At 35.4% G+C, this 13382-nt stretch overlaps 1 protein-coding gene across 3 annotated transcripts in view; it reads right to left on the bottom strand.

Moving 5' to 3' along the window:
• PKHD1L1 (PKHD1 like 1) overlaps positions 1–13382 on the bottom strand; it is a 170904-nt gene that overhangs the window by 113304 nt on the left and 44218 nt on the right. For all 3 annotated transcript variants that reach the window (XM_016959781.4, XM_063817348.1, XM_063817349.1), the window contains 5 exons: positions 11884–12041; positions 10111–10224; positions 7675–7824; positions 6543–6667; positions 858–1021 (listed from right to left, as the gene is read on the bottom strand). In XM_016959781.4, coding sequence (XP_016815270.4) covers positions 858–1021; positions 6543–6667; positions 7675–7824; positions 10111–10224; positions 11884–12041 — 711 coding nt within the window. The remainder of the gene's footprint in view (positions 1–857; positions 1022–6542; positions 6668–7674; positions 7825–10110; positions 10225–11883; positions 12042–13382) is intronic.

The following is a 13382-nucleotide window of genomic DNA, read 5'->3' as shown; positions in this document are numbered from 1 at the left end:
GTCATCTTCATTGCTCTTTTCTTATACTTGACACAATGCCTGACACATAGTAGGTGCTAAGTGAATATCATTTAATGAACGACAACATTTATCCCAGCACAATCCATCTGTCTTATACATGTTCTACCAATCATAATGTAGGTCTGGTGACAGCAGATTCAAAAGGAGTGACAATGAAGTAGTAGCATTTACATTAAAAAAAAAAATCAGTTAACTCACCACCTTGCACTTGAAAGCAGTTTCAAAGAAAAGGATTCTAATGTTCCTCTCAAAAATGGGAAAAGTCACTTTTAAGGTGACTGTTTGGAGTTAGGTTAATTTTTTAAAAGATCGTAGAGTTTAATTTTTATTATTATTACATCTAATAAATGTCATGTCTATTAACATGACTAGAAACACAATGCTAACACTATTGAAATGAAGGTTTCATTTGTAGTACTATTAATTATCACTCTTAAGTCTATGGAAAGTTTCAAGTCAATCTTAGTAGACAGATGTCAATGTCAATAGTTGCATTTTGGGAATAGATCTCTCTCATGGTAGTTGGTTTCTCAAAAATAAAACAAAGCAAAAAGAAAAGGTTTGACATAGTGTATTTATCCATAAACAAAATCCTGGACTATAAAGCAAGTTCTTGCTATTGTGAGAAAGTTTTCATTAAGGATTCATTTATCCTTGGAATAATCACCTTGCACTATTCATTACAAAATAAAATCATAATATTATTCAGATAAAAGAGTGACTCATTAATATTTAGATATTAATGTTTCTATCCATGCTGCAGAATATAAAAATAATTTCCATGGTAAGATTTTACTATATTTAGATTAAAGCAGAGATAAAATGATATAACATACCATCCAATGTTGAGATTGTAGATGTGTGTCCAATGTACACTACATCCACATAGAAGGACTGTGATTCTGATGCTTTATGTAGACTAATCCTCTGAAGAGAAATATTTGTCCCAGTGTATTTCGTTCTTACGAGATCCAGAAGGTCTATGCAAGTGTAAGTCCAGCTGAAATATGGTTGATGAATTTGTTGTATAGATCAGTGGTAATGTTTAAGCAAATACACTTTAAAAAGCATTAAAATTTTATAGAGTAAAATATTTTTTCCCACAAGAAGACCATCACGGGAGCTTTATTAGCACAAAAAAGCAGCCATAACAAGGCACAGCAAGCAGAAACTTACATTGGCAGTAAAAGATTTAGCATTGTGTACAAATATAGGCTTTCTTTTATTTGTAGCCTTGGCAGTAGCCATAGGAATGTAAAATAACATTGTGTAACAACAAGTAAGGAAACTAAGAAGCACAGGCATTGGCGTAGAGCACATTAACAAAACAAGGCACAAGAATGGAGTCAACAATTTTCATGAACAATACCAGGCATAGAACAGTAAGTTCAGTCCGCTGCTAAGAAGCAAAACTGGAACTTTATAACACTTCCAGGAAAGTTCCCTGGAGTAGCATTGTCCATTGTTCTAAGTGCTAGAAGGGTGTTATTTGTAGATATAAATGGTTGCACAGTACCTTTTAAATGTATAACTCAGATTCAGATTTTCCATTAAATCATAACTGCATTGGAATCCCATAAATTACAGTTAAGCATTAAAGCTACAAGAGTTTGTAACACATATATAAGTATTTCCATTCAAATAATCAAATACAGTTTAACAATAATCTTTCATCAGCTACCACTGTAGTTATTAACTGACTAGTTTGTTTGGGTACCTTATAGTCCCATTTTCTTCAGGGTTCATAAACTCATCATGGGATCCACCTCTAGCTCATCAAAGATTAGACTACACATATCAGTTTTAGAAAATTGTATGCAAACGACATTAAGTTAAAGTGGTCTTTAAATTAAAAAAAAAAAACGTACTTAGGGCCTCAGCGTAGAATTGTACAACTGATTATACAATTCTAAAATTTTAAAAACCACAACTTAGAAAATTTGGCATACTGAACAGGACCTTTTATAAGGGAAAAGGAGACTGCAAATGATATCAAAACTGAACTGTATGCTGTGCCTTTGTGATTAAATAATTCCATTTTTTGAAGAGAAAGGCAGCCTGTTTTTAGATTTTAAAACTTGATTTACAACTACAAACCACTTTTTGGAAGGTTGTAGAACAATTTTGGGGGATGGGAAATGGCACTTTTAACACTAACAGTGTACTGAAAATAACAAATACTAATACATCTACTTGATCCAGGTGGACTGTCTGACCTATATTAAAGCAGATCTAGAAATATTTGTTAGAGACCGGGTGTGGTGGCTCACGCCTGTAATCCCAGCACTTTGGGAGGCCAAAGTGGGTGGATCACGAGGTCAGGAGCTCGAGACCAGCCTGACCAACATGGTGAAATCCCATCTCTAACTAAAAATACAAAAAATTAGCTGGGCGGGGTGGCACGCGCCTGTAACCCCAGCTATTCAGGAGGCCGAGGCAGAGGCAGGAGAATTGCTTGAACCTGGTAGGTGGAGGTTGCAGTGAGCTGAGATCACACCACTGCAATCCAACCTTGGCAACAGAGTGAGACTCCATCTCAAAAGAAAAAAAGAAATACCTGTTAGAAGCGGATACATTTATTTTGTCTTGACTGGTAATATCAAGGGAACGCTGTTATTTTTAACAATCATGATATTCTTGTTTAAAGGTCTTGTAACATTTAGGGTAAAGAAAATCCATGAACTCCATCAAATGTAATACATCTTGAAATTAGTGCACAGTAGATACATTTTTTAATTTTTAAAAAATTTTTAGTTTTTTTTGTGGATACATATTAGGTGTATATATTTGTGGGGTACATGAGATGTTTTGATACAGCCATGCAATGCATAATAATCATAACATGTAAAATGGGGTATCCATCCCCTCAAGCCTTTATCCTTTGTGTTATAAACAATCAAATTATATTTTAATTGTTTTTAAATGTACTATTAAATTATTATTGACTTTAGCCACCCTGTTGTGCTATCAAATACTAGGTCTTATTCATTCTTTCTAGCTATTTTTTGTACCCATTAACCATCCCCACCTCCCTTCAGCCATCCCAAATTATAGGCTAAAAAGAGAGCTATTTAATGATATGGTAAGTGATGACTTGATTGATACAGAAGAACAAGGATCAATAAAATGTTCCAAAATCCTGTGGCAGTGGAGGAGTGCATAGCATAAGGGTGATAGGCATCAAAAGTAAAATTGTTATTTCACTGTTTAATTCAATCATTCCTTCCTGTTGAAAATGTACCTTCAGATGTCCCTTTGAGAAGGATTTCTGCTTCATAAAGACGGACTGTAGCAAATTGGGCATGAAGCAGTGGTATATAATCATTCTGTTTATGGACTTTTCATGCTCCTTGCCACCTAACAGAGGCAGGGCTGGCTCGACTTCTGGTATTGCATCTGCCTATGTGACTGCCAACAAAGGATGTCCCCTTCTGAGTCAATAATTCCTCTGTGGAATGGTAGCATTCTCCCCACTCATTTCATTCATTCCAGGAGCTAGCTTCAGTCCCATTTTATACATAGGATTGAACTATGTAATGGCCTCAAAGGCATATATTTGTGCACTGGGGGATGCAACATGTTTTTCAATACTAATATATCTCTCTCAACACAGATAAATGGAAATATATTCAGTGTTCATGGATTGGAAGAATTGATATTGTTAATTATTAAAATCATATGGTTCTGTGCAAACACCGTCCACAGCATGTATAGATTTCAGGCATTTTTCTCTCTCTCTTCTTTGAAGTCCACTTCAAGTTCTACCACACTTCAGTATCTAATGAACTTTGTGTAAACAAGAATTTCTCTTTCTTTACATTCTGTGGAAACATGTGTAGATATTATACTAGGGACAAGACATCAATCATTATCTTTTTAATGCTTATTTCAAGAACCTAAGGAATATATGAAGCATGACTTTTGTGTTTCCTGAAGAATCCTTTGAAAAGCTTAATGCCCTTATTAAAGTTTTTCCCTCTGACAAACACCTGTTGGACTGTGGCTTCCTACCTCATGACTAAAGAGATACTGACACCTGTATTTAAACTTGGTCTACAGTTGCCCTCACTTTATCCATTGATTGATCAGAGTATTTGAAGACAATTAGGTCCATACACTCAGGATCTGATGCCAGAGATATATACTTCAAATATGATGTTGATGTTTTATATTAAAAACGGAAGACTATGATTTCCTACACACACACACACACACACACACACACACACACACACACCCTTTTTTTTTTTAAGACAAGGTCTCATTCTGTCACCCAGGCTGGAGTGCAGTGGCACAATCTTGGCTCACTGCAGCCTGGATCTCCCGGACTCAAGCAATCCTCCACTTCAGCCTCCTGAGTACCTGGGACCACAGGTGTGCACCACCATGCCCAGCTAATTTTTGTATTTTTTGTAGAGATGGTTGCCACGTTGCCCAGCCCCCTCCTTTTTTTAAATTAAGATCATTCCAGTTCCACAGGAAGGATAACTCTGATATGCTCCCACCCACCTGCCTGGTCCCATCTTTTGTCACCTTTCTGCCACTGTCCCAGTGAACACAACTGATTTCCTCCTGGTAGAGTCCAGGGACCTAGCTTTGCTGGAGCACCTCCAGGTCTACACCCTGGCTCTCTCCCACTTCACACTTCTTGTCCTCTAAAAGATAGTTTTAAAAACTTTTAACAAACAAGGTTTCCTTTCCAGTCCAACATATGTCAACAATTTTTAGAGTATATGAATTTCTAAAGTTATGAATTGGGAACTGGCTGATGCATTTTGAAAATAGTGTTGGGGGCCAGACATGGTGTCTCATGCCTGTAATCCCAGGACTTTGGGAGGGAGGCCTAGGCAGGAGGATTGCTTGAGCCTAGGAGTTCAAGACCAGCTGTGGCAACATGGCAAGACGCAGTCTCTACAAAAACAAAAAAATTAGGTGGGCGTGGTAGTGCACACCTGCAGTCCCAGCTACTTGTGGGGGGAGGCTGGGGTGGGAGGATCACTTGAGCCCATAAGCTGAAGGCTTCAGTGAACTGTGATGGTCCCACAGCACTCCAGCCACGGTGACAGAATCAGACCCTGTCTCAAAAATAATAATAATAATAATAATGTTGGGATGATGTAGAAAACAGGACAATTGAAATTGCAGATTTGAGCAGCAGCTTTTGCATCAAGAAACTTATTCTTCCATCAAGACTGCCCTTTCTTCCCATCTAACTACTCTACTCTCCATTAACATCTTGACTGTTTTTATTTCTTGTCTTTGTTTTGTTTATGGTCAACATTTGGTTCTATTTCCAACTTTGGATCATTTTCTCACTCCCTCTGTCTGGGTGTCAAGAGGAGAAGCTGGTTCTCCCTCGTGCTTGTTCCACACATGGCAGTTCTGAGTTACAGAGTTCTATTCTACGATGGGAAGAAAATAGTGCTCTCTGTGTCTTATTATAATAGAATAATGCTCTCCATATCTTATAAAATGATGGAAACTTACATGGCATGTATTAAAGTATCATATAAACTGTATAGACCCATATAAAATAAAGATTGTGATGTAGCTATAACAGAAGAAAAAGCAAAAAAAAAGGAATATTTTCAAGATATGGAGATCCCACCATGGTTATTTTTATGAGAAAAACTTTATATGAAAGAAAAACTTCTACAATTGTAGTGAGAAAATATTCTATGTCTTCAGTGGAGTGATGGTTACGTGACTGTATACATGTGTTAAAACTCACTAAACTGTGCACTTAAAAAGAATGAATTTTACTTTATGTAAATTATACTTTAATAAACAACAACAATTTATGGGGAGTACTATATAAAATAGAAAGGTATGTGTCTCTGTGTATGTCTTCACTATTGCTTCTGTTGTAAATGAAATACCATAAATGAAATTTTTGTATGTACTCTGTATGAAAATGCAGTCACAACTGACATACATTTCAGAAGATATAAAAATTAATAAAACCCAAAAAATAATTATATAGAACTAAATTGTGCTTAAAGGCATGACAGTTGTAGTCATTAAATAGTTTCTCTAGGTTTATTTTGTTTCTTCCTTTATGTTTCTCTATTTGCATTTCTTTGTGCCTAACTTTTGGCACAGCAAGCATTATTTCAAAATCTCTCTACTTCCTTTTTTTTCAGTGATCAAACTATAATGACTATATTGTGATAAGCCTGTCTCTTTCTACCTTCCAGCATAACTAGGAACATTATTAGATTTAGTAATACATAATTTAAATTCTAAAGTTTACCATTGTTTTGTCTTTTTATGGTTATGGGTGATTATGTCATGACCAATTGTTATTTTCATAATCTAGAGATTTCTTTAAAACATGACTATTTCTGTTGGTTGTACATGTGTAGGATAGGAAAACTGCCATTTACATCCATTGTGCGCATGATTTGCCCTCATCTCCCCAAACAGACCAAAACAAAAAACCCCAAGAAATGGATTTGTCTTATCTTTGTAGTTTATATACCATGATATAATGTAATTTTCAAATTCATAGCGTAACTTACTTGTTTCCATAAGCAAAGGTGTATGTAAACTGTGTATCAGTGCTTCTAGTAATCTTGCTATTGTCTTGGTACTGGAATTTTAGACCAATATAATTTGCCAGGAATCCTTTGTATGCTAAACATAACTACATAAAAATATGAAAAACATTGGTAACAATATATTACCATTACATTGTTTCATAACAATTCAAATAAATTCAAAGTCAATAAATATTTATTGAGCATTTTCTACATAAAATGTACCAGAACACAGAGAAATAAATGATTAATTTCAGCCAGTTATGTGCAGAAGAATTGCGAAAGATTTTACAGACAAAGTGACGTTGAGGTGACCTTACAATTAATTATAATTCTCTATTTCTTTTTAGGTATAGTTTCCTTTAAAACTGGAAACAATTCACTCTCTGTAGAGATGAGTTATGTACTAACTCTAAGCTACTCAGTAAATTTAAAAGTCCAATGCACATAGAAAAGAAGAGAGGTAAACATTCAGGCAGATTAAATGGGACGTAAATATCATTGAACATTTAGAGAGAGAGATGAATGTCACTGTAAAATAGTAATTAAATACCAATTTTAATAGTCCCCAAGTCCTTAAGCATGCCAAATATATTAAGAACTTTGAAGTTTAGGATAGGTGCCACAATTTGAGAATTTTAAAATAAGAGAAAGGGTGAATCTGTGATTAACAGTGTTAAATACCCTCACTAAAACTGCCATCTCCTCTGCTCCTAATTTTGTTTCACTTCTCCCTGACTGGATACCCAAGATCATCCTATGATGGCTAGCCATTTTTCTTTCTTCATAATTAATGAAGAAAAATGAAGAAGCTTATACATTTTTAATTATTTTAGTATTTAAACTTGTGTGCAAATATTTTTTTTCTGAAATTAAAAGAGAAATATAATACATGATATATGGTGCTATATACATATATATATAGAATATATCTATTATTTTGAGAATCCTCAGAAGAGGAAACCACAAGCACCCAGAATGTACACTTTAGTGCCTGTTACAATATGACATACTATTTATATGGCAAATATTTTTCCTTGTCTTAAAATTTCATGAAATTTTATTACCAAGGTATTTTCCAGATTCAATTAGCATATCATTTTGTTGAGCTTACCTGATTATAAGGAAACAATAAAATATCTCCATATGGTCGTCTGTTTGGTTTAACATCTGCTGAGTCAAAAAGAACAGCTGGGTTTTTCAGGGAATAACGACCACAGTAAGCATCGGTTTCAGCTGTCTTCTGCCCTCTGTTAATATGTTCCTACCGGAACAATAATATTTCAAATGAAAACATGATTTATTGTTCTGGTTTTCCCCCAACGTATGCACCCAAACCACTCAAGGTTCAACCCAGATCCCATTGTTTCCCTGATTACTTTAACTTTAGATGTTTTCTTCCTTGTCTGAAATCTAAAGCTGTCATTCGGATCCATAATTATATAATCCTTTATACCAGTATTTGACTAGTTCCCAAGTTTGATTTTTTCCTTACTTTATGAGCTCTTTACGGGTATTTATTCATTCTCTCCATGAGTGTTTATGCAGTGTTTACTGTGTGTCAGGTTTCTGCTTGTTTGCGTGTTTGCTGTTTAATCTTCAGGATTCAAGTGGTGAAGAACCCTATCCCCCTGTAGATAGAGGTCACCCGTCTAAGACAAAGAAGCCAATGATTATCGTACTAAGGCTCAAGGGAGGCATCTAACTCACATAAAAGCATCAAGAAAGATGACTCAGGGGAAGTGACAAATGAGTTAAGTCTTTAAAGATAAATAGCAGTTGTTGGAATGGAAAAGAGGTGTCAAAGGCACTGTGCAAATGGTAAAAAGAAAGTAGGGGCTTCAGAGAGAGTCCAAAATGTGTGCAAAAAAGCAGAGGTGTGAGAGAGCATGGTGCTGGGAATGCAAACTGTAAGGTTAGCTGCAGCATGGAAATGCATGTGAGGGTGGTGATGAGAAATGAAGTAGGAAAGGAGTAGGAGGTAAATTACATGTACCATCCTCATGGCTGCTAGTACTACGTTCAAAATAGAACATAAATTCACATATGCTTATTAAATGAAGTTGAAAAGTTCATCTATTAAATGGAAAGATTTTTTTCTCACTAATCTGCTCATGAAAAGTATCATGAGAGATATTTTTAAGGATTTTTATTCATATCCAGGGTATTAATCTGAATTAAATAACTAGAGTATACATTTTTTATTCTTACAGTTTTTCACTTGGAAATAGCAAATAGCTGGCTTCCTGAAGTCTTGAAAATGAGAATTAGAAAGCACATATTCAATTTTCTTCCTTTATATTAAAGAAAATATCTCATTAAGAAATAAATAATGACTGGGCCGTGTACTAATTAACCAGAGTGTTATGTCGAGAAGCAATTATATAAAACTACATAATACATAAAAACATATAATGCCCCACCATAAATTATAATCTCTGAAGTCAATGAGGAGAAAGGATATACTGTGCATCCAAGCTAAGAAAACAAAAACCAAGGCCGGGTGTGGTGGCTCACGTCTGTAATCCCAGCACTTTGGGAGGTCAAGACGTGCGGATCACAAGGTCAAGAGATCGAGACCATCCTGGCCAACATTGTGAAACCCCGTCTCTACTAAAAATACAAAAATTAGCCGGGCATGGTGGCGCGAGCCTGTAGTCCAAGCTACTCGGGAGACTGAGGCAGGAAAATTGCTTGAACTTGGGAGGTAGAGGTTGCAGTGAGCCGAGATCGTGCCACTGCACTCCAGCCTGGAGACAGAGTGAGACTCCGTCTCAAAAAAAAAAAAAAAAAAAAAAAAAAAAAAAAGAAAAGAAAAGAAAAAAGAAAATACCAACAAAATGACATGATTTTGGATCTGTGTCCCCACCAAATCGCATGTTGAATTGTAATCCCCAAAGTTTGAGGTAGGGCCTGTTGGTAGGTGATTTGATCACGGGGGTGGATTTCTCATGAATGGCTTAGCACCATCCCATCAGTGCTGTTCTCATGAGAGTGAGTGAGTTTTCACAAGGTCTGGTTGTTTAAAAGTGTGTGGCACCGCCCCACTCTCTTCTCTTGCTCTTCACCAAGCCAAGTGACATGCCTGTTCCCCCTTTGCCTTCACCATGATTGAGAGTTTCCCAAGGCCTTCCAAGATGTCGAGCAGATGCCAGCATCATGCTTCCTGGACAGCCTACAGAACTGTGAGCCAATTAAACCTCTTTTCTTTCTAAATTACCCAGTCTTAGGTATTTCTTTATAGCAACACAACAATGGCCTATACACAAAATAAACAAAAACACTGCAAATCTTACCTTTGATCAGCTTTCCTACTTTCTAGCAAGAAAATTCATGAGTAGTAAAAATTTTTTAACAAACGAATCATAGAAGGCAGTACCAATATCACCTACCAACAGCCCTTACAATATATGTATAACAAAGTCATTTTTGCAATTTGACTGTGAATAACAAAGTTGTTAATGCTACTTCAGAAGAGAAATTATAAAATTTCAAACCATTATATAAATTCTTATTAGGTCAGTTTCACAGTTCATTAAATATTTCATACCAGATTAAAATCAGTTTCATAGTCTCTGAAGTATTTCACAACAAATCCTTCTTCAAAATTTGCAATTTGTGGTGGACACTTAGTGCTAACCATTTCTTCCACTGCTCCCTGAAACTAAATTAACAATATAAACATTAGTAACTTCTTTTCATGAAAAGTTAGAACACTCGTTATCCTACTACTGATTCTACTAATTAGTTTTAATAGGACATTTTCATAATTCCCATATTTTAGTCATGATTATGAGTTAATTTTCTAAATAATTTTAAGTTAGTGTGATAATTTTAATGTCTAATGAGTTTTCAAGACTTTTATTCTAGAATAACAATAGTTACATACAATTGGCTAATAACAGCATACTTAGTTATAAGGCAGACATATTTGTTTAGTACCTTTTTAAAGAGAGCAATGAAGCAAACCTAAATTAATTAGTACCCAATTAGATAGATTCCAAATAAATACTTTTTCCATATAACTCAAAATTAACTGGAAAAAAAAAAACTATACACGCCAATGGATTCTGGCCAACATGGTGAAACCCTGTCTCTTTTAAAAATATAAAAATTAGCTGGGCATGTGGCACGCGCCTGTAGTCCCAGCTACTCAGGAGGCTGAGGCAGGAGAATCGCTTGAACCCAGGAGGTGGAGGGTTGCAGTGAGTGGAGATCACACCACTGCATTCCAGCCTGGTGACAGAGTGAGACTCCGTCTTGAAAAAAAAAAAGATTACATGCATATACTGTAAGCTTGTATTTATAATTATTCAAAAAATAATAAATTATTGCAGATTATGCAGAAATTAGTACATATTCACAAGTCTCATAAAATTTCCATATCATTTTCTCCAGCAAAGCACAGAAATAATTGTCGCTTAGAATTAAGGGCTTGAGACAATGTATACTCTTTAATCCGCAAACAGATATTAACTTAAATTCATTGTCCAGATAGTTGTCAAAATGTTGTAACTCACAAGCATTCTTTCTTTATGAATGGCTGCCCCCTATGGAGATACATTAGGCCCTGTTGGCACAGACCTAAGAACTTCCCTTTCCTTCTCTTGTCTTTGGAATATTTCCTCCCTTCTCTCCTCACTACGGGTAGACTCCAACCTATCACGCCAAATGGAAGAATGTATTACTCCTCCTTAAAGTGTTCTTTATGAAAGGTTGACATTTAAATGGTGTTCTGTTTAAACGTCTCTCCTCTTTGAAAGGATGCTCCACTAGTGGAATCTCATTGATCTTTTTGACCCTTTTTGTTGGGTAAAGTCTTAAAATTTGCTGAGTTAGGATTTGGGTACCATATTTCTTAAGGTCTCTGCTGAAGCCTTAAAATTTCTCTCTGATGTATAAAAATACATCAATAAAATAATAGGATATTTAAACTAACCAATACTTTATAGCTAAGCTTTTATTGCACTACATCTCTCAAGGAATTTCTGATTTTACAGGATAACAAATTGGATGTTGAGTGAAGAACAACTCCAGTGTGCATAGAAGGACTCAAAGCTTCTACACATAGGCAGGGCAAGGCTTTGGAACCGTTGAGATATGCCTTGTCTGGAAAAAGAGGTGGCTGCACTAGGTTGACTCTTAGTCTCCTTTCAGATAAAAGTATCACAGTATATAAATTGTGGTGAGTTGATCAGGTGATAAATAATTTGCAGTGATTTTTTTTGAAGTAACGTCTCTTTCCCATCTGTCTACAAATGGCCCATGAATGATGTGAGAGGGTGCAGGGAAAATGCATGGTAGAGACATTCCTACACCGTACTTCAGCCTCTGATGACCATAGAGTGAGTGGCTTAGAAGCGATCCCATCCCAATTCAGTGTGAATGTCTCCAAGTTGGGTTTTCCTTTGGTTTGTTCTGTAATATCCAGTGTGACATTATTCCCTTCAACTACTTCATAACCAAGCAGATCAAAGTCTCCTGAAATTAAGTGACAAACAGAATTTGTAGACGTTAACTAATAAAATGCCTATATATAAAACTATATATTTTATATATATTTAATAGACACTCAAATGTAGCCAAATTGGTTTCATTTGGTGCTCCATTATTAGAAAAGAAGGAAGAATGGGGGCGATGTAGATCCTTAAAATTTGAGCAGATTTATCCATAGCATAAATAGCAAAACAGACAAAGTGCTATATATTTAAGGTGCTGTTTCTATAGCTTAAAAGGAAGTATTGTAAGATAAACAGACAGATGTATTAGGACCATGAATAAAGATCAATGAGTAGTAGGATATTCCAAAAATTCTTTTAGTTTTGTGCTAGTACCATTATTTTAGTGCAAATGCTCAGCTGGAATATTGCTATTTTCTTTAGACATGAATAGGGCACAAAGCTGAATTCCAGGAAACAATCTCTGATCTGTGAGGTTTGTTCATACCACGCCACTTAGTATGATAATCATTGGCTTTGCCACTTTGAGAGGAATAAGGCCTGTCCTCAAATGTCTCTCTTCTTTGAAAGGATGCTCTACCAGTGGAATCTCATTGATCTTTTTGACCCTTTTTGTTGGGTAAAGTCTTAAAATTTGCCCAGTTAGGATTTGGGCACCATATTTCTTAAGGTTTCTGCTGAAGCCTTAAAATTTCTCTCTGATGTATAAAAATACATCAAAAAGGATATCCATATGTTTGTTCATAAGTATTTTGACAATCTAACTTTTGTACACTTTTTAAAACTTAAATTCATGTAAAATCAAATTCTTTATCCTCCACTCAACAATCAAATAAACAATTTCATAAAGTGAGACATAAATATTGAAGTAACATTTTACTTACATATTGAAAAACAATGATTGCCCAAAGAAAAGTAAACACACACACATTCAGGGACCTACTTTCTGAGCTAAATATACCAAATAGCCAAATTAGTTGCGAAGTCTGACTTGAAGGCAGAATGTCTATGTCAATATTTCCAAAAGTGTTTTGTGTAAAACATTAATAGGAGGTTAATAGCTATTACTTGAAAAAAGATGGAGATATAAAATACGTTTGCATTAAACACAGGTAAATTGATTTTTTTCTTTTTCCTTTTTTTTTTTAATACTGCAGGACTCCTCAGGGATTTTAATATTCCAATGAGCTCTGCCAATCTTCAAGGAAGACCCATGGTATACAGTGTCTCCCATGTGAATTTGACCACAAAATCCTTTCAGTAGGCAAGATTTGACCAGATGAGTGTCTCCTGGACAATAGTGATTTGCCTAAATTTTATTTTCAGAATGAATATTTTCACTAGTTTTTACTAATTTATAAAG

This window comes from Pan troglodytes, chromosome 7, assembly GCF_028858775.2.
Source record: "Pan troglodytes isolate AG18354 chromosome 7, NHGRI_mPanTro3-v2.0_pri, whole genome shotgun sequence".
NCBI classification, from domain to species: Eukaryota; Metazoa; Chordata; class Mammalia; order Primates; family Hominidae; genus Pan; species Pan troglodytes.
The sequence above is the reverse complement of the archived record's forward strand: the minus strand, read 5'-3'. Positions and strand labels throughout refer to the sequence as shown.